Genomic DNA, 24617 nt, shown 5'->3' with positions numbered 1-24617 from the left:
TGTGGACCACAGGTTGCTGCTGATCAAATTGAAGAATATTGGATTGGAGGGAATGGCACTAGAATTATTACGATCATACCTATTCAATCGAAAGCAGCGTACAATAGTAATAAAAAAATCAATAAAATATTATTCTAACTGGGCCAGCGTTACATATGGTGTTCCCCAAGGTTCCATACTTGGGCCTTTATTATTTATTATATTTATTAATGACTTGCCTAATTGCCTTTCCACAAATTCCTGTGCTTTCACTTTGTATGCCGATGACACAACTGCTCTTTTAAAAAGAAAAACACTAAGTGAACTTAAATTAACTTTTGGATTGGAGCAGCACAATTAAAAAAATCAATGAATGGTTTGAGAGCCATGGCCTGAAATTAAATGAATGTAAAACTAACATTCTTCAATTTAAGCTCAGAAACAGAGTTACAGACACCACAATCAGTAATACAAAAATTGTTAAGTTTTTAGGTCTAAATATAGACTCAAAATTAAGTTGGTCTGATCACATTCATCATCTAAATAAAAAATTAAGGTCAACAAGGTATTCACTAAGTGTACTATCCAAGGTCACGCCGCTAGAAGTCTGCTTGACAGTATATCATGCATATGTTCATTCTTTGCTGGCTTATGGCGTCACTCTATGGGGTAACTCTGCAGAGGCCAAGAAAGTGTTCACTTGCCAAAAATCAAATCTCAGAACTATTTCCAGAAGTCTAAAAAAAGCTGTAAACCTTTTTTCAAAAAACATTTCATTTTAACATTACCTTCTCTTTATATATTTGAAATAGCAAAAAAGTATGTTCATGCAAATCCTTTCTTTTTTGAAAAATATAAAATAAATCATAACTATCAAACGAGAAATAATAATAAAACTTTTCAATATCCCAAACATTCGCACACAAAATTTGAAACTGGGCCTCTTTACATGGGATTAAAAATCTACAATCATTTACCTAATTCATACAGAACTTTATCAAAATCAAATTTTACATATAAACTGAAAGAGACTTTGAGCCAAAAAGCGTATTACAAAATTCAGACGTTTTTTAAAGATAAATTGTAATAGTTTTTACTCTTGTCAGGGTATAATTAGATTAAGGAACCTAGATATAAATTGACCATGTACCAGCTTGGGAATTACTTTTGTAATTATTGTATCAGGCGTTATGTACAATAAAGCTTTGTCTATTGTCTATTGTCTATCAAGTAGCATAGGCTACAATACTTTACACTATTGTGTAGATACTCGATTACCTGACCTAGTAGTGGAGGGGGGGGGGAGAATAAAAAATACAGTTAATCCCATATAAAATAAAAACAGATGACAAACCAAACAAAATTAAAAACGCTGTAAACAGCCATTAACGTCATGATTTGCATTTTTATAAACGAAATTCAATATTGCACAATCATTATTATTGTGCAATTATGACATTTCAAATTATTTATCTTGGTTCAGTTGCACAAACGGCAACGTTTAAAAATATAGCTAGCCAAACACTGCATTGCTATAAATAACGTAAATATTAAACCTTAGAAAGTGTTATAAGCTACTGCTCATGATATAAGGAAAGGCTACCGGTAGGTGCTGTATCACAACATAGGAATTGATAGATAAGTAATAAAAAAGTGTAAAATTATATTTAGAGAAAGTAAAAATACTCTTAAAAAAAGAATGTAACGAGAACAATCTTGTTATTCTTTTTCTTTGTTCTTCTGTCATTTATTAGGTTTCTCTTCAATTCATACACAAATTGAACAAGTCGCCATATTTAGGCCTACTCGTTGCCCAATCAGAGCCTTGATTCCCCAGCTGTTGTATCTGAAATCTGATGTAATATAGCGCACAGCAGACAGACTGAGCAGACAATTGTTGGCGCAAGCGTTGTTTCCATTTCATTTTCATCAAAGGAGCTGTGATGTTTCAAACGGGAGGAAAAGGGGGTCGTTAAATCAAGAGAAAGACGCTGACAATTCGTTAAGCAGAGGTTACGAACGCTATATTCCGGCAATAATAAATTCCCTAAATTGAGGTGACTTATAAAACTCTAATTTTATTTATATAGAAAGGTAAGTTTTCCAGTCCTGTACAACACTGATTCACGGTCTTTTCCTGGTAATCAAAATTCAAGTACAACTTGATACACACAGAATCTCCGGTTCCCAACCTGGATGATTGCTAGCTATTTAATTTAATTTACAGTTACATAATACCCGTGATAAACACTATCCGTTATATATCCGACTTTTTCGGATAGACAATATATTTTGACTTTTTGGACAGAAAACTAAATCTCCATAGCCACCATTAGTTTCCCAGGACAAAATTACAGCAATACGTTTCCAACGACCTAACAGCAAACGGCAAAGAAGCCGTATGATGCAATACTGATAACTAGTTTAGTCGTTATCGGTAGTGATGTGACGAGTTGAGTTGGCGAGTCGAGTTGACTCGATTCAAGACCCGAGTCGAGTCAACTCGAGTCATCTCATTCACAACTCGAGTTGGTACGAACTCGTACGGAGATTGTCGAAGCTACACGAACTCGTAACGTAACGAGTCCGACTCGCAAAACTTAAACGCTATTGGCTCACAGCCTCAAAGCGAGGCAAGAAACCGAACTCATACGGAGAAAGCCGAACCTTTATGAACTCGGGACGTAACGAGTTGACTCGCTTTCGGCCAATAGCGTCAGAGCTTTACGAGTCGACTCGCATAGATTCAACGCTATTGGCGGAACACGAGTTGAGTTGACTCGTATAACTGAAACCCTATTGGCCGAGTGCGAGTCTGGCGGGATATGTGTTAGTTCAAATTGTATAATAGAACTCGTACGGAGAAAGCCGAACTTACACGAACTCGGAACGTCTCGAGTCGAGTCGACTCGACTCGTAAAGCTGATACGCTATTGGCCGCTACCGAGTAGGCCGACTTGCAAAACTATAACCCTATTGGTTGACTCCGAGTCGTTACGGACTCCCATGTTGCATTGGTTACGGGTCGAGTTTCGAGTTGAGTCTGACTCGACTCGTAACTCGAGTTCACGGCAGTTGAGTCAGGAAAGTACCCGACTCGTCACATCACTAGTTATCAGCTGTTTTGCTTTACGATTAGTTTCGTCTGGAACGAACAGACATAAAGCAGAAAAGAACTACCATGGTCAAATGAAAGTCAACTCGTGCTTGTCTCGCTCCTGATACTAGGGGCGCTGCGTAGTGGTTTTTTTACAGTACTGTTTCATAGTAGAAAAATCTAGCCTACTACTGTGATGATACGTAAACAATAGATTTAATGTTTCCCGAAAAAAGTCAGAATAGAAACAATAGAAAGGCAACACAATAGAAGGGTGGGAGGGGTTGGGCAATGACCTCGAAAGGAGCGCGGGTAGTGAGTCAAGTAGGACCGGAGGGGGAAGGGGTGGGTAAGAAGACCTTGAAGCTATATATAGACTTGCACTACTTCCCTAAACCTAAAGGACTGGCCGGCGAGTGGTATTCCAATCACAGGAAAAGATACGTTGTTTTTTGGGTATTCATTGCTCGGTTTGACTTTGGATTGTCTTACTGTGTAGAAACTTTGAATAATAAAAAATAAAGTTAGAAATAACCACGATTATTTAGCATTGATTGTGTACATATTAAATGATTAAACTATAGGGACCATGGATATATACAAACTTTTGTCGTGATTTTAATTTCAACATCAAAATACAATATTGCACAATCGTGATATTTTAGATCATTGACCTTTATTATGCATCCGGTATTGCTGTTTCAGAAGAGAAGTACGTTGATAAATCATAAATTGATATTCCCGTAGTTAAAAAGAATTATTTTATAAACCTATAAAACAAAATCATAAAATCTTACATAAAGATAACAATAACGGAAATTGTAAAAAGGGTATAAAGATAACAACGTCGTTATTCTTTCTCTTTGTTCTTCTATTTCTTGGATTTCCCTTCATCACGCATTCAACAAGTTGCCATGGTTACTAATCACCCATGTCGTTATCAGCTTTTGTGAGATAGCGCACAGCAGGGGGGTAAAACTTGACGAAAATCGGTTAATTTTTACCTATTATTTAATTACTAATGAATGGACTACTTTATTGGTATTCGGTACTGTATTAATAATCGGTCAAAATGGCCGATTTTTGTCAAATTTTACACCAAATTAATTGAAATTTCAAGGGGAATATTAATAAAACAATTATTACCAAATATTTGTATTCATTTAAAATATTGATTTGTGGTATTGGGTTCCCCACTGAGTGAGATTATAAAAATTATCTTGGTATTTTACTTGGGGTAATGAAGTTATGTAGGCTAGTGTAATCAGGGTGTCTAGTTTATTTCCATTATAAAATTCAAGACTAATTCCAGACTTTTCAAGACTAATTCCAAATTTGTCAAGACTAGTTTTTCAACAATTAGTGGGTGTTGATACCAAAACGTATCGATTCTCAATTCTTGATACTGATACCAATTTTTATAGCTTAACCAAATTTTCTAAATAATACTACACCAACCCCTGTCTTTGTCATAAAGTAGTATTATGATAATGTTGTTTTCAAGTAAAGAAATAATGCAGCAATAACAAATTCTAACTATAGTTCGGCCGCTTAGAAAACGACCTCCTCCAGCATTGGTTTAGCATTAGCGCGCAGGTCGTTTTCTAAGCGGCCGAGCTATAGCAAATTTGGTTTTTTTATCATGAAATCTTCCACGTACCGTACGTTTAGACATCATCATTGACTGCAGCGGTTACAGAAACGTGATCGTCGTCGTCCGCGATCACGGCAAAATCATGAATATTTCCCGCGGCCTTGTAAACATCAATGACATCATTGTCATCTCCCGCGGTCACGGAAACATCATCGTCATCTCCCGCGGTCACGGAATTGCCATCGTCATCTCCCACGGTCACGGAAACGTCATCGTCATTTCCCGCGGTCACGGAAACGTCATCGTCATCTCCTGCGGTCACGGAAACGTAATAGTCGTCGTCCGCGATCGCGACAAAATCATGAACAATTCCCGCGGCCAAGCAGATATCATCGTCGTCTCCCACGGTCACGTTAAGGTCATCGTCGTCTCCCGCGGTCACGGAAACGTCATCGTCATCTCCCGCGGTCACGGAAATGTAATAGTCGTCGTCCGCGATCGCGACAAAATCATGAACAATTCCCGCGGCCAAGCAGATATCATCGTCGTCTCCCGCGGTCACGGAAAGGTCATCGTCGTCTCCTGCGGTCACGGAAACGTCATCGTCATCTCCCGCGGTCACGGAAACGTCATCGTCGTCGTCCGAGATCGCGGCCAAATCATGAACATTTCCTGCGGCTGTTTAGACATCACCGTCATCTCTCGTGGTCACGGAAACGTTATCGTCATCGTCCGCGATCACGGCAAAATCATGAACATTTCCCGCGCCTGTGTAGACATCATCGTCGTCTCCCGCGGTCACAGAAACGTCATCGTCATCTCCCGCGGTCACGGAAACGTCATCACCGTCGTCCGCGATAGCGACAAAATAATGAAAATTCCTTGCGGCCGTGTAGACATCATCATTGACTCCCACGGCCACGGAAACGTCATCGTCGTCTCCCGCGGTCACGGAAACGTCATCGTTGACTCTCGTGGTCACGGAAACGTTATCGTCGTCCCCAGCTATCACGGAAACGTTATCGTTGTCCCCAGCGGTCACGGAAACGTAATCGTCGTCGTCCGCGATCGCGATAAAATCATGAACAATTCCCGCGGCCGTGTAGACATCATCATTGACTCCCACGGCCACGGAAACGTCATCGGCGTCTCCCGCGGTCACGGAAACGTCATCGTCATCTCCTGCGGTCACGGAAACGTCATCGTTGACTCTCGTGGTCACGGAAACGTTATCGTCGTCTCCCGCGGTCACGGTAACGTTATCGTCGTCTCCCGCGGTCACGGTAACGTTATCGTCGTCTCCCGCGGTCACGGTAACGTTATCGTCGTCCCCAGCGGTCACGGTAACGTTATCGTCGTCCCCAGCGGTCACGGTAACGTTATCGTCGTCCCCAGCGGTCACGGAAACGTTATCGTCGTCCCCAGCGGTCACGGAAACGTAATCGTCGTCGTTCGCGATCGCGATAAAATCATGAACAATTCCCGCGGCCGAGCAGATATCATCGTCGTCTCCCACGGTCACGGAAACGTCATCGTCATTTCCCGCGGTCACGGAAACGTCATCGTCATCTCCTGCGGTCACGGAAACGTAATAGTCGTCGTCCGCGATCGCGACAAAATCATGAACAATTCCCGCGGCCAAGCAGATATCATCGTCGTCTCCCACGGTCACGTTAAGGTCATCGTCGTCTCCCGCGGTCACGGAAACGTCATCGTCATCTCCCGCGGTCACGGAAATGTAATAGTCGTCGTCCGCGATCGCGACAAAATCATGAACAATTCCCGCGGCCAAGCAGATATCATCGTCGTCTCCCGCGGTCACGGAAAGGTCATCGTCGTCTCCTGCGGTCACGGAAACGTCATCGTCATCTCCCGCGGTCACGGAAACGTCATCGTCGTCGTCCGAGATCGCGGCCAAATCATGAACATTTCCTGCGGCTGTTTAGACATCACCGTCATCTCTCGTGGTCACGGAAACGTTATCGTCATCGTCCGCGATCACGGCAAAATCATGAACATTTCCCGCGCCTGTGTAGACATCATCGTCGTCTCCCGCGGTCACAGAAACGTCATCGTCATCTCCCGCGGTCACGGAAACGTCATCACCGTCGTCCGCGATAGCGACAAAATAATGAAAATTCCTTGCGGCCGTGTAGACATCATCATTGACTCCCACGGCCACGGAAACGTCATCGTCGTCTCCCGCGGTCACGGAAACGTCATCGTTGACTCTCGTGGTCACGGAAACGTTATCGTCGTCCCCAGCTATCACGGAAACGTTATCGTTGTCCCCAGCGGTCACGGAAACGTAATCGTCGTCGTCCGCGATCGCGATAAAATCATGAACAATTCCCGCGGCCGTGTAGACATCATCATTGACTCCCACGGCCACGGAAACGTCATCGGCGTCTCCCGCGGTCACGGAAACGTCATCGTCATCTCCTGCGGTCACGGAAACGTCATCGTTGACTCTCGTGGTCACGGAAACGTTATCGTCGTCTCCCGCGGTCACGGTAACGTTATCGTCGTCTCCCGCGGTCACGGTAACGTTATCGTCGTCCCCAGCGGTCACGGTAACGTTATCGTCGTCCCCAGCGGTCACGGTAACGTTATCGTCGTCCCCAGCGGTCACGGAAACGTTATCGTCGTCCCCAGCGGTCACGGAAACGTAATCGTCGTCGTTCGCGATCGCGATAAAATCATGAACAATTCCCGCGGCCGAGCAGATATCATCGTCGTCTCCCGCGGTCACGGAAACGTCATCGTTGTCTCCCGTGGTCACGGAAACGTCATCGTCATCTCCCGCGGTCACGGAAACGTCATCGTCGTCGTCCACTATCGCAGCAAAATCGTGAACATTTCCCGAAGCCGTGTAGACATCATCATCGGCTTTCGCGGTTACGTAAACGCAAGACGACGATCGCGGCAAAATCATGAAAATTCCCGACTTTGAAATCAAATTTAAGACTAAATCCCGACTTTTCAAGACCATTTTGAAATTCAATACTAATTCCCGACTTTTCCGATTTTCCCGACTACTAGACACCCTGTGTAATTCTCGGTTCATCAAGGTTCTACTGAATTATGTTTGGCAGTGAATAAGTGTAGAATGCAATTTATAAATTCAGGGATACACACCTTTTACACAGTTATAAAGTCTAATTTAATTGCCCAACATCAAATCGTGAGCTAGAGCCCATCTTAGTGCATTAGTGATGTTTTCTAAACTTGGCAAACCCGCAAAATGCCACTTAAGGCCAATAATCCGTTCCAAAAACGTAAGGAAATACAATGTGAAAACTTGAGATCGAACTCCTTGGCTTGTGAGAACCAGGAATCAAGATAAAACATAACCTCAAGTAAACAAGCCCAAACGTTTGACATCAGTCCTGCTGAGCTAAGGTGTTGTGTGAAGATTTTGGCTGCTAGTGTACTTAATTCAAGCAACCAACTTTTGAAAATAAATGTTGTGAATTGTGATTTTCAAGAGAGAGAAAACTGTGGACTTGGCTAATTTGAAATTCTATAGTTCAAAATCGTCATTTAAGTTTATTTACACAGCTTTACATTGTTTTATAGGTTAAAAATACATATGCAGCTTATTATTAACCGCGCCGAACTATCCGAATCCGAGCCTCCCAATATCCGATCCGATCCGAATCGAGCCTCAACTATCCAATCCGAATCCGATCCGAAATGAAATTTCACTATCCGCACACCTCTAGTTACAATTAATTATTATCCCTGTAACCGATTCAGTGTAACATCTGACATCAGTCAGAATCAAGGTCGATTCACACATATCAGTTCAGTCACAGTTCCGTTACTGTCCAGTTACAGTTCAGTCTCAGTTGCATCCACAATTTCTCAATCAATTAATTTTACCTAATATTTACAGTAATTTACAGTCCAAATTTTTTTATTATAAACCTATATTCTATCAAATTATCATTGTCCATCTTGTTGATTGTTACAAACAGTACTCAAAATATAAACACAACCATTTAAATAACAATAACACTTTTTTCTAACCTCAAACAGTTCCATCAGTCGTCCGAACAATCCAAAAATATCGGTGAAAAGAAATCTGAAATTGACTGACGGACGCCTGCAGAGCTACTAACGGAACTGCAATGGGTGAGTGTAGATAGCGCTATATAAAATCCATTAAAGAATATTTTTGTTAACTGTGACGTGCCTGAAGTGACTGGACTGCAACGTGTCGTGACTGATGTGTGTGAATCGACCTTTAAGGTCGATTCACACATCACAGTTCCGTTACAGTCCAGTAACAGTTCAGTCTCAGTTGCATCCGCAATTTCTCAGTCAACAGTCCGTCAGTTGGTTTCAGTCAGTCTTCCGTCTCTAAAATTCACAGTAATTTACAGTCGAAAGTTTTAAATTATAAACCTATATTCTATCAAGTTTTCATTGTCCATCTTGTTGATTGTTACAAACTGTACTCAAAATATAAATACAACCATTTAAACAACAATAACACTATTACCGGTCTGTCAGGCGTCCGAACAATATAAAAGTATCGGTGGAAAGAAATCTGAAATTAACTGACGGATGCTGGTAGAGCGACTGACCCGACTGCAACGGATTAGTGTAGACAGCGCAATAGAAACTCCATTAAAGGATATTTTTGTTAACTGTGACGTGCCTGAAGTGACTGGACTGTGACGTTCCGTAACTGATGTGTGTGAATCGACCTTAAGACGACATTATTGACAACGACACGACACGGCAACCAACGAAAAGAGTAATTTAGTGATGATAATTAGTAATAAAACCATTAAAAATATAAAAAATAAGATATATCGCTCGTTTATATTGGTAAAAGTATTAAATAAACAGTAATAAAGCTGAGAATAATATATTAATGGATTAGAAACTCATTACTCTGGAAAGTTGTATAATGTAATACAAATTCTTATACATGAAACGATTTGATGAACTGGAGCAAAGTCGAGTCGGCAAAGTTGACAAGATTGTAAGTCAGAAGCTAATACCAGGGTGTCTAGTTTATTTCCATTACAAAATTCAAGACTAATTCCAGACTTTTCAAGACTAATTCCAGATTTTTCAAGACTAGTTTGTTCAACAATTAGTGGGTGTTGATACCAAAATGTATCGATTCTCGATCCTTGATACCGGTACCAATTTTTATAGCTTAACCAAATTGTTTAAACAATACTACACCAACCCCTGTCTTTGTCATAAAGTAGTATCATGATAATGTCGTGTTTTCAAGTAAAGAAATAATGCAGCAATAAAAAATTCTAACTAGCAAATTAGTTTTTTTTTCGTGAAATCTTCCGCGTACCGTACGTTTGGACATCATCATTGACTGCAGCGGTTACAGAAACGTGATCGTCGTCGTCCGCGATCATAGCAAAATCATGAACATTTCCCGTAGCCTTGTAGACATCAATGAAATCCTCGTCGTCTCCCGCGGTCTCAGAAACGTCATCGTCATCGTCCGCGATCGCGGCCAAATCATGAACATTTCCCGCGGCCGAGCAGATATCATCGTCGTGTCCCGCGGTCACGGAAACGTCATCTGCCGCGATCACGGAAACGTCATCGTCGTCTCCCGCGGTCACGGAAACGTCATCGTCGTCTCCCGCGGTCACGGAAACGTCATCGTCATCTCCCGCGATCGCGACAAAATCATGAACATTTCCCGCGGCCGAGCAGATATCATCGTCGTGTCCCGCGGTCACGGAAACGTCATCGTCATCTGCCGCGATCACGGAAACGTCATCGTCGTGTCCTGCGGTCACGGAAACGTCGTCGTCATCTCCCGCGGTCACGGAAACGTCATCGTCATCTCCCGCGATCGCGACAAAATCATGAACATTTACCGCGGCCGAGCAGATATCATCGTCGTCTCCCGCGGTCACGGAAACGTCATCGTCGTCTCCCGCGGTCACGGAAAAATCATCGTCGTCTCCCGCGGTCACGGAAACGTAATCGTCGTCGTCCGCGATCGCGACAAAATCATGAACATTTCCCGCGGCCGAGCAGATATCATCATCATTGGGTTTCGCGGTTACGTAAATGCAAGACGACGATCGCGGCAAAATCATGAAAATTCCCGACTTTGAAATCAAATTTAAGACTAAATCCCGACTTTTCAAGACCATTTTGAAATTCAATACTAATTCCCGACTTTCCCGATTTTCCCGACTACTAGACACCCTGTAATACACATCAGAATACAACAGTAACCTCGGAAAGTGCTTCAAGAGCTTTCTGCGCATGCGCAAGCTGAGGTGCCCGTGGGTACAGAACGTCGAGTTATGTCTTAAAATGTAAACTGTAAACAAATGACAATAATGACGGAATGATTTCTCATAAGGCCCATGTTAAATTTTCAAAAGTTTGTACTCATATTATGGCGAAAATAGATTTTTCCTGGCTATACCACTGGTCTAAAACTTATTTTTGACACAGAACTTAGTTATTCCGTAACGTAAATATAAACGTTTTTGTTAGAGCCGATTCCCAGATCGAAGTAACAAGTATTCAAACTTTACTCGTATTATATATAGGATTTTGAAATGATATTATAAGAAATTTTGATGTATTGCAATTCTCTTACAAATTTAATAAATAAACAAGTTTTGGGTTTTGTAAAAAAAATTATATATACATATATATATATAGGCTATGGAAAGAATATTATTAATGATTAATTGAACAGATTAATGAAATTGTATAAATTAGGAAAATGAATACTAGGCCAGCCTTTCTGAGGAATGATTAATAACAAACGTGTATGAACAAAAGTTAACATATTAAGAAACTTCATGCTAAAAAAAATGAATGAATTAAATGAAATATTACAACGTCCAACTGTAGGGGTCGTGTTTTGTTTACAATTTGTTTCTTGTTATTTCAGTCATTTAAAGCCTCATTTAATTAAGTAAAACAATATAATCATTAACAATAACTGGCCTCCTAGTTATATAACCAAATGGTAAAGCACAAATCATGAAAATAACCCTAAAATAATAGAAACAAAATTTCGTCTGCCCCAGCGATCAGTGTTGATGTACATGAACTAGACACGAAAAACAAGCTTCAAAATTTACAATGGGACGAGGAGTCTACTTGTGTTGCTTAGTCTATGCTATCACTTAGATAAAATCCATTGGTGATTTGGCGGGATTTGAACCCGGGACCTCAGGGACCAAAAAGTCCCACGCTCTAACCACTAGACCAGTTTGCTCCCCCACTAGAGGTACTATAGTTGTACTAATCAAATTAAAACTCACACTATATAGGCTAATTTAATATACCTGACATGAGAATGGCCTTTCTCCAGAATGGAACTTGATATGTGTTGAAAGATGCCTCTTCTGAGGAAACCGCTGTCCACACTCAGTACACTCAAACGGTCGATCCCTGGTGTGGACACGCTCATGGCTCACCTGGAAATAACGCAAGAGTACTGTACTTTGTTAATGAATTTTGTAGCAAAATCTAAACTTAAGTATCTTATATACAGATCCTCATAGGGTATTTTTAGATTTGATTTCAAGGTCCCTACTCAAACAGGGTGTCCACCAGGCCGACCAGAAAAAATTCACGAGTAATTCCAGGTAGTTCAGGTCATACTTTTTATACCAAACTTTCCAACACGTTTTATCACGCCAACCCCTGCAATGCTTAGGGCTAACACAGTTTGCTATTTTAGTTAATAAGAAAAGCTTACTCAGTTAAAAGATCAAAATTAATTATATTAGTGATTAATGTAATTTTTCTAGACACAAGAATGCAATTTTTAAATATTACTTTGAAAAAACTAATTCTTAAACCTGCAATTTATGAATAACTTATCAAAAAAAAGTAATTTATCAATATCAAAATTGATCGATTCTCCATACCAAAACCTGAATACCCCCGCCGCAGCAAACCTGCCGACTAAGCGAATTTCCATTTGTCTGAATTGATTTTCAGTTAAATATATTTTAATAACATTAGGTTTAACGAGTACCTAGGTTTGCTGCTACAAGGAAACTAATAAAGTGTGTTTTTGAGTAAAGTATTGATAGCTTAGTACAAAATAAATAAATTTGCCAAGTTTGATCAAAATATATCCATAAACAAGCAAACTACAACATTTGACAATATTCTCCGTAAGAATAACATGGGAATTTTAAATTTACAATTTTTTTAATTTTTTTGGTTAATAATAATCGAACAAAAATACTTTTATATACTAAATTATTAGTTTTTTAAGCTCTTTAAAAAGATCTAAAGGGGAATTGGGAAATTTTTTGTTTTGAGGGTCAAAAGTGAGAAAAACCAATTTTTACCCCATTAAACCCCCCGTAAAGCCCCGTTCCCAATGGTGTTTTTGGCCTCTGGGGACATCAAAATGAAAAAGTAAATCGGTCCCAGGTCTAGGTCTTACCATGCCACCTACGGTAATAGCTACTTCCCTATAGGGAAATTCGCTAAAAATCAATTTAAACCATTTTTAAAATTTTACCAAATTTCTGTTTGGATTACTACACTAACCCCTGTCTTTATGTACTTCCATAATGTATTTTGTATTTTGGAGTTATGGGTTATTTTTCAAGTAGCCTACAGAAAAAATTAATGCAGCAATGAGAACATTCTAACTAGCCAATTTAAGTTTTAAACCCTTCTAAACACATTAAATAAATCATATCAAAGGTAAATTAGGCTATATTACAAAAAAATATCAATAGAAAACTTTATTGCTAGAGGTGTGCCATCCTGAAATTGTCTATCAATCTAAACTCGAGGTAATATCGAGATCATCTACCGCTGTCATAAAGAAATCATCACCTTCTTCCACGATCACTGCAAAATCCTGAGTGTCTTCTTCAGTTACGGAAACGTCACCACTGTCTTCTGTGGTCGTGGCAAAATATCGCTCAACGGTAACAAAAACATCATAACTGTCAACAGTTAAAATCGTATTCTGTGATCGTGGCATAATTATAATCATTTCCAGCGGTTGTGTAACATCGTCATTATCATCCGCGATTATGGCAAAACCATGAAAATATCCCGGGGCTACATTTTAGACGTCATAATCGTCTTCTGCAGTCTCATGAACATTTTCTGCGATCATGGTAAAATGTTAATTATCGGGGTGGTAATGTGGACATAAACATTGTCTTCCACGATCGTGGCCAAATTCTGATCATCCATAACACCAGTGTAGTCATAATTATCATCTCTCGCTGTCGTATGGATGTCATCATCGTCTCCCTCAATTGCAGCAACATTCTGATATTTCCTGCGGTTGTGTAGACATCGTTATCGTCTCCCACGATTGCGGCAAAATATTGACCATCTCCCATGGGCGTGAGGACATCATCATCGTCTCTAGCGGTCACGGAAACGTCATCGTTATCATGAGGGATTGGGGTAAATTGAAAACTCCCGGTAGGAATTCAAAATTCACGCATAATTCCCGGGTCTCCTTATTGGTGGACACTATGTCAAATTTTAAAATGAGATTCTCTGATGTTGGAAGACCCAAAATATGGTATTGGGGAATTTTCGTTTCCGTCTTTTAGAGTAAGTTTACAATCTAGCGAAGGGAATCTTGGGATTTTAAAGTAATCACAGAGGCCAAATAGTGAAAATTGTTTGATCAAAAATATTCGATGTTGGTGCAATTTTGAAATCGGCATTGAATCCAAACTATCAAAATATTGAGGATGGAGAGAATCATAGATGTGTGATTGTGTTTTACTACAATTAAGTAGTTACCAATCCATGAGAAATATTGATTCATATGTGTAATTCTGTAGCCTTCGCCCATACCATCTCCGGCGACTTCCATCACCCAAGAAGAATGATGCGGGTGTGGCCGTGGCTTTTAGGAAACCCTTTTATTTTATTTGGGAAGCCTGACTTAAAAGATTGCCTAACAAACTTTTTGACATGCCAAAGGACCAATCCTAAACAAGCAACGGTATACAGCCTTATAACCTAAGAACACTTCAATAGCAAACCCACGCTGGATGCTTATAACTCTGCTTTCAAAGATCTGACAGACAATATTAAAACCAAGAGCTTCAGAGTGCTAATCTGCTCCCCAATGGACCGAGATCTTGTGCAGATTGAGCATTTTGCCATGAAGATAAGCGAGTTTCATGATATCACCGGTTTACTGGTCATAGTTGTCACCAACATGCAACCAGGAGCTCAGCGTGTTCTCCATCATGGACTCTCCCATCCCCAATTCACCCTCAAACTTCGACAAGAATTACAAAAAGTATCACAATCAAGAGAAATGATTTCACAACAACAATTTCAACTTCAGCTACAATGCTACAATCACCACCTAGTAGCCCTCAACAGCAGTCATCACCAGATCAGCATCCCTCAACACAACAACATCCCTCTGCAATAGAAGTTCCTGATGTTGGCTCCACAGGCTACCGAACGGTTCCTGGTCATCTCAACTACAATGAGGTGTTGAAGAGGAAACCATCAGTGTCAAGTGCCAAAAAGCAGAGTAAATGTGTTGTGTCAAGTGGTGAGAGCAATCCAGTGATAGATGTAGATTCCTCCTTATATAATAGCTTACATTTGTCTTTAAACTAAGATATCCTGACCAAATGCCAAAAAAAAGACCAAATGCCTGCTAAACTAGTTCTAGACAAATTTTACTATCTCAACAGTAAAGCTCAGAGAAATATTAGCTCAGATTCATAAAAAACAGTGATACTTACAGTAAATTTAATTTAGTAATGCACTACAATTATTGTCAAGGGTTAAATTCTACTAAAATATCAGAGCTCAATTTATTTTTATCACAGTCCAAATTAAATATTAAAGTCATGTCATTGAATGAACTTTGGTTGGATAATGATTCTATTTCTTTACTCAACACAATAGATAATTTTAGAAGGGCCGACTCGTATGTCAGAAATAGTGGTCTAAGGGGTGGTTCAGGTATATTAGTTGATAATAATTGTAAATACTTAACTGTACAGGAGTTTTCTTATTTAAATGAAGATTTTATTTTTGAATGTTCCGCTATCGAACTTGTAGATTTCAATTCAGTATTTTTTTCCATTTATACAGTGCCAAATTATAATTCAAGTAAATTGTTTTTGGACAAACTTGAAAAGTTACTTGTTAGTTTACAAAAAAAAACCAAAAGGAAAAATGTTTTTATAACAGGGGATTTTAATATAAACATTTTAAAAGATGATGCAATCACAAGTAGGTTTAAGGAAATTGTCGAATGTAATGGCTTCTGTTTGCAGTTTAATGAGCCAACTAGAATAACTGCCAATTCATTTACTTGTATAGATAACATGATTACAAAAAAAATGTATAAAGTAGACCACAAATTGAATAATGATTTAGGTTTATCTGACCATAACGCCATATTCCTGAGCCTCCCTGGGCAATATAAGAATATATTGACTACTGGTAATAATAATACAAGTTCATATACCAAAAGAATAATTTCAAATAGAAAAATTGATGAATTTTGTACATATTTAAACCAAAATATTAATTTTACATTTGATCCAGTCCTGAACCCAAATGAAAACTTTAGTAACTTTTTAAGTGATTTTCTTTTGACTTTTAATTCTATATTTCCTCCAAAGTTTCTTAAAAATAATAGTAATAATTCTAAAACCAAGTCTTTCTCTGTAAACTGGATTACTCAAGGTATACAAATTTCAAGTAAAACAAAACGACAATTGCACATGCAAGCCAAGCTCAGTAATGACCAACAGTTTATTACATATGTTAAGCATTATAAAAACATATTTAACAAAGTTGTAAAAAAAGCAAAATTACTAGCGAATAGCAGTTTTATAAAAACATCAGAAAACAAAACTAAGGCAGCTTGGCAAATTGTAAATCAAGAGCTTGGAATACAAACCAAAAACCAAAAGAAAGAATAGTTTTGAAAGATACAAATGGTTATGAGCTTGGTAATCCTGGAAGTATTGATAAAGTTTTTAACAATTTTTTTTCGAATACAGTAAGTAACTTAAATGTTCAAAAGGCTACTGTCAATGGAGTCCATGCTTCAGTGAAACATATCTGTAATGATAATGGGATATCCTTGTGCAGCCTCAGGCTAACTAATGTGGAGGAAATCAAAAAGATTGTTCTGTCACTAAAAGACAAATCATCCGTTGGCTGGGATGAGATCCCAATTAAATTGATAAAAGCCACTGTTAATGTCATTGCCGAACCTTTATCTCAAATTATTAACCAGTGTTTAATACATGGAATTTTTCCGGATAAACTAAAACTTTCCCAAATCTCACCAATATTTAAAAAGAGCCTTAAATCGGATATTAACAATTACCGTCCAATTTCTGTATTGAGTAATTTTTCTAAAATATTTGAAAAGGTCATAAATTTGAGATTGGTTAGTTATTTTGAAAGCAATCATCTATTTTATAACAAACAATTTGGATTCAGGAAAAATTTAAGCAAGGGTTATGCACTAACACAGTTTATAAATGAGGTTACCCAGGCTTTGTACGGGTCTCAGGCTACAGCTGGTGTTTTCTGTGACCTGTCCAAAGCTTTTGACTGTGTTGATCACTCAGTCCTTCAGCTCAAGCTGAGTGATTATGGTATTGGGGAAGTTGTCACTCTCTATTGAGTTCTTACCTTTCTAATAGAAAACAAAGAACTGTAATAACACTGGATAAGATCAAGTACTATTCGCCATGGGAAAACCTATTGGCAGGTGTGCCCCAAGGTTCAATCTTAGGTCCTCTATTCTTTCTAATTTACATTAATGACCTCCCTAAAGCTATTAATCAGGAACTAATTCTTTTTGCAGATGATACAACAGCCTTGATAAAAAATAATAGTACTTCTGAAATGCTATCTTCTCTTGAAAATGTGGTTCATGACATGGAGGGTTGGTTCTTGAACAATGGATTAAAACTTAATCTTGAAAAAACGCAAACAATAAAATTTTCCGTCAGAAATAATGGTAATAAAATTGAATCCCTTAAATTGGCAACTTCTCATAAATTTCTAGGTGTTTAAATAGATGAATCACTAAAATGGGATGTACATCTGAATCAATTAAAAAGTAAACAGATCCATGTCAATTGTATTTCTGCACTTAAGGGACTGTGTTCCTAAAGAAACTCTGAAAATGGTTTATCATGCTTATGTAGAATCAGTATTGAGGTATGGTATAATCTTATGGGGTCAGGCTACCGGAGTCAAATCAATATTCAGGCTACAAAAACGCATTATCCGTATTATGACCTGCTCTCATCCACGTAGTTCATGCAAAAACCTTTTACGAAATTTAAAAATCCACACCCTAACAGGACCGTACATTTTGGAATCACTAAACTACATTCATTCAGCTAAAAACAACTTCCCAGAATCAATTCAAATCAACCATAGATATAATACTCGAAATGAAAACATTTTTAGATTTCCAAGGCACCATTTGACCCTTTATGAAAAAAGTCCACTATATGCTGGGCTGAGGCTGTAAAATGTGCTGCATGCAAACTATAAATTGTTAAATGAAAATAATTTTAAAGATAAAATAGGTGAACTCTTAATTGACAGAGCCTTTTACTTAATTGCACATTTTCACAATACCCCTTTAGTTTAGAATAGTTTATCAGTTTTATCATTCAATTTTGTTAATTTATATTATTATCTTGATTACTATTTTATTTTTTAGCGAATTTCCCTATAGGGAAGTAGCTATTACCGTAGGTCTCATGGTAAGACCTAAGCCCGGGACCGATTTACTTTTTCATTTTGATGTCCCCAGAGGCCAAAAACACCATTCGTTCAAATTTTTATATATCTATCTATATATATATATATATATATATATATATGTGTCCATCCGCACGATAACTTGAGTAATTTTTGTCCGATTTTGATATAATTTGGTTTGAAGGTGTAAGGCGGGATAAACTTGAATGAGTTCGTGAACCAGCATGATCGGACTATGGGAACGGGGGTTTATGGGGGGTTTTATGGGGTAAAAATAGGTTTTTCCCATTTTTGACCCTAAAAACACAAAATTTCACAATTTGTTTCTAAACCATTTTGTAGAGCTTAAAAAAACAAATAATTTAGTATATTGAAGCGTTATTATGCGCCTAATTGTTAAGGAGAAAATTCAAAATAATTGTAATTTTAAAATTCCCATGTTATTCTTATGGAGAATAAGTCAACTGTTGTAGTTTGCTTGTTTATGAGCATATTTTGATCAAATTTGGAAAATACATTAATTTCTTACTAAACCACAGTACCTTTTAATATTTTACATTAAAAAAAACTTGTTTACCCTCCCTGTTGCAGCAAACCTAAGTACTCATTAAACTAATTCTGTTAAAATAGGGAATAAATGTGATATTTTTAAGGAGACATTTTAGTTTAAATCCAATCAGGCAGATGGAAATTCGCTAAGTCTGCAGGTTTGCTGCGGCGGGGGTATTATATCCTTATAATTGTAACTCTGACAATGCACCTATTCTGTATGTAACACATGTATAGAATGTTATGTGCAAATAAAATATGATTATGTCTATGGATTAGATGAGGATATAGGGTTATGCAACACTCACCAGATGATGTTTAAGTGTGAAGCTCTTGTTGCACTCGTTGCACTTGTAAGGGCGTTCGGCTGTATGTAGCAGCAGATGAGTGCTGAGACAATGCTTTAGTGCAAAGCTCTTGTTGCACTCAGGACATACATATGGCCTTTCACCAGTGTGTACCTGGGACAAACAGCAGTCTACAATGTTACCACTCAATTTGAAACAAGGAATTTTTGGTAAATTTTGAGCATTTAAGTAATTAGATTATTTGGAAAACATTAATTGAAGACTCTTTTCGGGTTTGATTAATCCATGAATATGAGATTAACAAAACATGTCGGTTGGTCGTTCCAAGAGGTTGTCACCGATCTTTAACAGGACGTCGTGAAAGAGAGCGGCAAGTTCAGGTACAAAAGTAACCACCTCGGCCACCTCAGAACGTAAGGTATGAAGGTTCTGCTGCTTTTAACATTTCTTCTGATGACGATTTCTTGAACTTGGGCCCTTTAAATTAAATATAAAGTCAAAGTTAATTTAATGGTGGCTTCTGTACATCCGTGAATTTGCGGGTAGATCCTCTTGTTAATTTATAGTTAACTAGTTATTTATAACTAAAATAGATCAATAAAATGATTACTCACTACCCGCATGTGAGTGAGCAAATGATGCTTCATCAAGAATGTTTTGCCACACTCCTCACAGGTGTGAGGTCTCTGTTTAGGCAGAGTTATGTTGAGTTTGTTGTCCACAGGAGATGTAGCTGAACCTACACTCACTGTCGTCTGTTGGTTACCAGGATTGGTCGTGTTGGTACCTGTCGTGCTTTGTCCACTTGTGTTAATGTTGGCCGAAGACACACTGATGTTACCAGTGCTGAAGAAATAGAGAAATATCAAAAGAACATGAGAAATTTATATCAAGCTTCGGTTTACTACAATTATAAAGATAGTCTTATGATGAATAAGCGCCCCGTTTCATAAAAGGTGACAGGAATGACAATTCCGACAGGTGACAATTTAAAAATTGCAAATTGTCACATGTTTTATTTATCTTTTAATAAAATTGACAATTGTCACGAAAAACATGTCATGAATTAGCTACATTTACATTTAATGGTTGTTTATTGTTGTTGTTCAGGATAACCCAACATACTCCAGTGTGAGATGTCTGATGACAAGATAACAATGTTTTAAAGCTAATAAAAGAGAATAAAGACATCCTTTTTGGAAAAATTTTGTGGGAAAGGATTGTGGATGTTTATCCTTTGTTTGAAACCCCTTTTTAATCTAATTACCTCTTCACCAACATCACTGCCTTAGAGTCACTATCATTACTTCTACTATCACTTGAACTCATAACTTATTGAGAATTTGATAAAGAAAGTTAAAATTGTCTCTAATAAATTTCCATCAGTAATGGTGGAATGTCCTGAAATTCTCACAAAATTGGACTTTCACATACCTCAAGGAACTCGACCGCAGCATCTTTTCACCAGACAGCATTACCCGACTTCATACCTGTACCACAGTACGATTCCTCTTTCGATGCAATTGGGAAATGCAGCACAAGTGGATTTAGTCAATAAAGAGTCAAAGAGATTTAGGCGTCCCCATCTTAATGATTGATAATTAATATTGATAATTGGTCTAAGAACACAAAAAGTGAGCCAAGCAGAGTTCAAGAAAAAATTTAATGTGTTTGTACAAAGTTATAATCCTGATCAGTGAAAAGCTAAGCCAGAATTTCCGGTACAAGGTGCTTCTCTCTGTATATTCCTTCATCTCGCCTCTTGTAAATTACCCTCAGCAAACCCCTTTTTTCACCTGTTCTTAACCTTAATGATTTAGTTTTGTTGTTCTGCACAGCTTTGTGTTGTTATAGATTTACTCTTGTTATGTATGTTGAATTTTGTACTTTTATTATTTACTAGTGAACCTGTGCGGCTCAATGCCCCGCAAAATTACATATGAATTTAGAAAACAAATTCATCGTGTTATATATTGGCTCAACGTAAAAAATTAAATACAGTAATAATAAAGCCTTAGAAGAGAAGCAGTCCAGCAATTTTCTAGCTGTATGTGTATTTTATTTAGTGAATTAATAAGTGCTAAAGTATGTTATAGGGTAGTTATTTAAAATTTTTTTTTAAACACATTTAACAAAACTTTTTATCATATCAAACCAATAGGCCTATGTAGCATATTTTGAGGGTCATAAAATGCTGCTTGAAGAAAACACTTTAAAAAATAAACACTAAAAAAACAATATTTTAACCACAAAAGCACTTCCATATGAATACTACGATTTTATTCTTGAAGTTACCTCCAGGAAGATTACCCTCGTCAAAATTTCCCATAGTGAATGTGTAACCTATTAAAAGATGTAGCCTTACTTAAAACAACATATAATATAGTTGCTCATGACTGAAATTGGTCTGGGTAAGAACAATGCTCTTTAATTAAAGTGCTTAAGTTACTTGGCTTGGTGCTTTCATAACTGCAAACTCAAAATACACCCACAAGTAAAAAAGAATCAAGTTATTGGTTGTGTAACCTATTTTTAGCCCAGTCAATAAATTTTTTTTATCGCAACTAAATGGTAAAAAGCTGGATTTTTTATATGTGATAGAACCACATGAGAGGTGTATTTTCCCAAAAGTCCCCACTTCTACCCCTTGAGCTTTCCCCCCCCACCCCACTCCAAACTAAGAAATTGCAGTGTTTTACTTAATTGATCATAACTCGAATGCTATGTAAGCTATCGAGCTGCAATTTGTTTTGTTTTTTTTCTGGTTAGTTTTCCTACAACTTTTGTATTTACAACATTTTTCTAAAACCAATACTTAGGGAGATATAAAATTTAAACTTCGTTAAAAGCTTTGTTTCAGAGTGCAAAATTTTGTTTTTCTCTATGTTTACTTTTAAATAGAAATAATTCGCAAATATGGTTCGAACAAAAGTTTTAGTACTGTGAGGTACCAAATTTTAAGGGGGGTAAAAAAACGTATTGATAGTCAACAAACACCATAACTTACCCGATTTTTACCCACAACATCCTACTCCTAGGCCTATGTGTTGGCCATAGCTTGGGCTATGGGCCAAAGAATGTAGGCCTACTTTTAATAACAGTGAAGTACACAAACACACCCACAACGATATATTTATTCATAATAGCACTCCGTTTCACATAATAAAGTTAAACCGACCGATTTTACAAGTATTTATCACCGACCACGACAACATAACCTTAAGCTGGTGTTTGTTGACCAACGACAGACGACAACTAGACCGGCTCAACAGGCGAATCCCCGATCAGCTGTTGGCTAGTTTCCGAAATCGCCACCGCAGCGCTTGAGCCGCGGCCGAGGAAATCGGGATTTGAGCCGGACAAGTTTTTATTCGCTGTTCAACCGTCGACTTGTTCACGAGGAGCTCTTGCGAAATTACGATCACGCCATACGATTCTACGTTATTGATTCAGGTTAGCTAACTTCGTTGTTAGACTTTCTAACGTTCATTTTATTTTCGTTTTATTTTAACATACGTATACTCGTCTGCCACTTATTTTCACCCGTTTTAAGTTCGATTATATTTGTCGACCCGCCAGTTCCTGCCGGTCAGTGACTAGCGGAGGATATCTTTCGTTCCGTTTAAATTAATTGTCCACGAAATTACATTTGTTTCATCCGCTTAACGAATTATTACTTAAATTATTTTAATCGATTCGACGTTTTAATACCCCGAGACTTGTCGTCTAAGTTCTAAACCCCGTCTTTGGCGGGTGAAAGAACCAAGTCTTGGGAGCAGGCTGATTTGAACAATCAGCTACGTAAATTAATGTTTATTTTAAATCATCTCACGTCAAATTATCCGTCCAATTATATTAATTAGGCCCCAACGACTCTGTAGGAATTGCTTTTACATTATATTCGATTTTATATTATTTACCTAGGCCTTTAGTTAATTATTTTAAAGTTTATTATGAGTAATTGAATCACACTGGCTTAAGATTGAATACTCGTCGGCCCTACAGAGTCATTCAAAAGTTAGGCAAAATTTCTAAAACACTATTACGAAGGCTGGGATGATATAGCTCCCACTGAGCGTCTGCAGAATTTCCTGAGCGCTTCTAGAGCTCTGAGCCTTCGATAAAATTTAAATAAATTGATCAGTCAAAGCCGTGACAACTTCGTATTGACCCCTGGATTTTTCTCGGCTCCTTCTGAGCACTCTGGGGAAGAAATTTGAGTGTGGCCAGTTCTAGGGGTAGGCCTAGCCTGACTTAGGTGAATATTAGTTTATTCCCCCCTTAGAATTTTGCGTCACAGTACATCTTTCAAGGTTTACAATAGGGATGGACGAGATTGGATTTTTAGTTCGAGACGAGACGAGACGAGATTTTTTATTTCTCATAAAATTTCGAGACGAGATCGAGACGGGATTTCCCTTCTCATACACAACGGGAAATACACGTTCAAAATTTTTACCTGATTTTGTAACATTGTTAGATGACTGTTTAAATACAAAAATAATGATAATAGGCAAGAATATTTACAATATTTTATTAAAAAACATCAGTATAACATTTTTTTATTAATCACGCCTAACTTATTAAAAATGCCTACGATTAGAAAACATAGTGATATCAGTTAGGATAGAGTTCAACTTATCCTAAAATAAAATAAATCATCAAATAAAAGCAATATTAATTTTTATAAAATAGTTACTTGTTTTGACTTTTTATAGTAATAAAACATTCCTCACACTGCTTACACTTAACAAAACTTCTCAAATGTTATTAAAGTAATACGAGGTGTTAGCCCGTCCTACGTACGGGAATTCAGTAGTCATAAAACCGTTTACAATTCAGATCAGCTAATTTACACATATAAAGACAAAGTTTCATGCAGTTTTAATGTGAAAAATCCTCTCGTAAACAAATTTTGTGTGACCAAATATGTTTTTATTTCATCATAGGCCTATACGATATGAATTTTAAATCCGATAATTTTACAATAAAACAGCAGTTCTGCAATTTTTACGATGTGAAAAGCGTTGAAGTGAGATTTGCAACAGATTCGCACAGACGCAATCTGATTATAAGTAGCCTACAGTAGAGCGAGTAATAGTCAATTGAGATGTGTATAGACCTAGTCAACGATACCACCTTCCATAGCATACCTGCCTCTTCCATAATTATTATCACCACAATAACTGGAAATTGTGTATAGTAACTTAGTTGTAGTAGGTCTGAATAGAAACAACCTAAAATAAAACGATAATATCCAATAAAATTCACAGTACACATAATTTAACTTTGGTGTCCTAACATCAAAACTAATCGTCACACCTATCCTTTATATCAATTTCACTGCATT

The 24617-nt window shown here is 37.9% G+C and overlaps 1 protein-coding gene across 1 annotated transcript in view; it reads right to left on the bottom strand.

Moving 5' to 3' along the window:
- Positions 1-24617, bottom strand: part of LOC129005734 (zinc finger protein 774-like) — a 73156-nt gene that overhangs the window by 22618 nt on the left and 25921 nt on the right. The window contains exons 3-5 of the mRNA XM_054434719.1: positions 19882-20113; positions 19268-19420; positions 11981-12112 (exon numbers count right to left, since the gene is read on the bottom strand). Of these exons, the coding sequence (XP_054290694.1) occupies positions 11981-12112; positions 19268-19420; positions 19882-20113 (517 nt within the window). The remainder of the gene's footprint in view (positions 1-11980; positions 12113-19267; positions 19421-19881; positions 20114-24617) is intronic.

This window comes from Macrosteles quadrilineatus, unplaced genomic scaffold (genome assembly GCF_028750875.1).
Source record: "Macrosteles quadrilineatus isolate MER2022 unplaced genomic scaffold, UCM_ALF_1.0 Scaffold_1__1_contigs__length_201487025, whole genome shotgun sequence".
Taxonomy (NCBI): domain Eukaryota; kingdom Metazoa; phylum Arthropoda; class Insecta; order Hemiptera; family Cicadellidae; genus Macrosteles; species Macrosteles quadrilineatus.
Note: the sequence above shows the minus strand (reverse complement) of the source record. Positions and strands in the feature narration are given on the sequence as shown.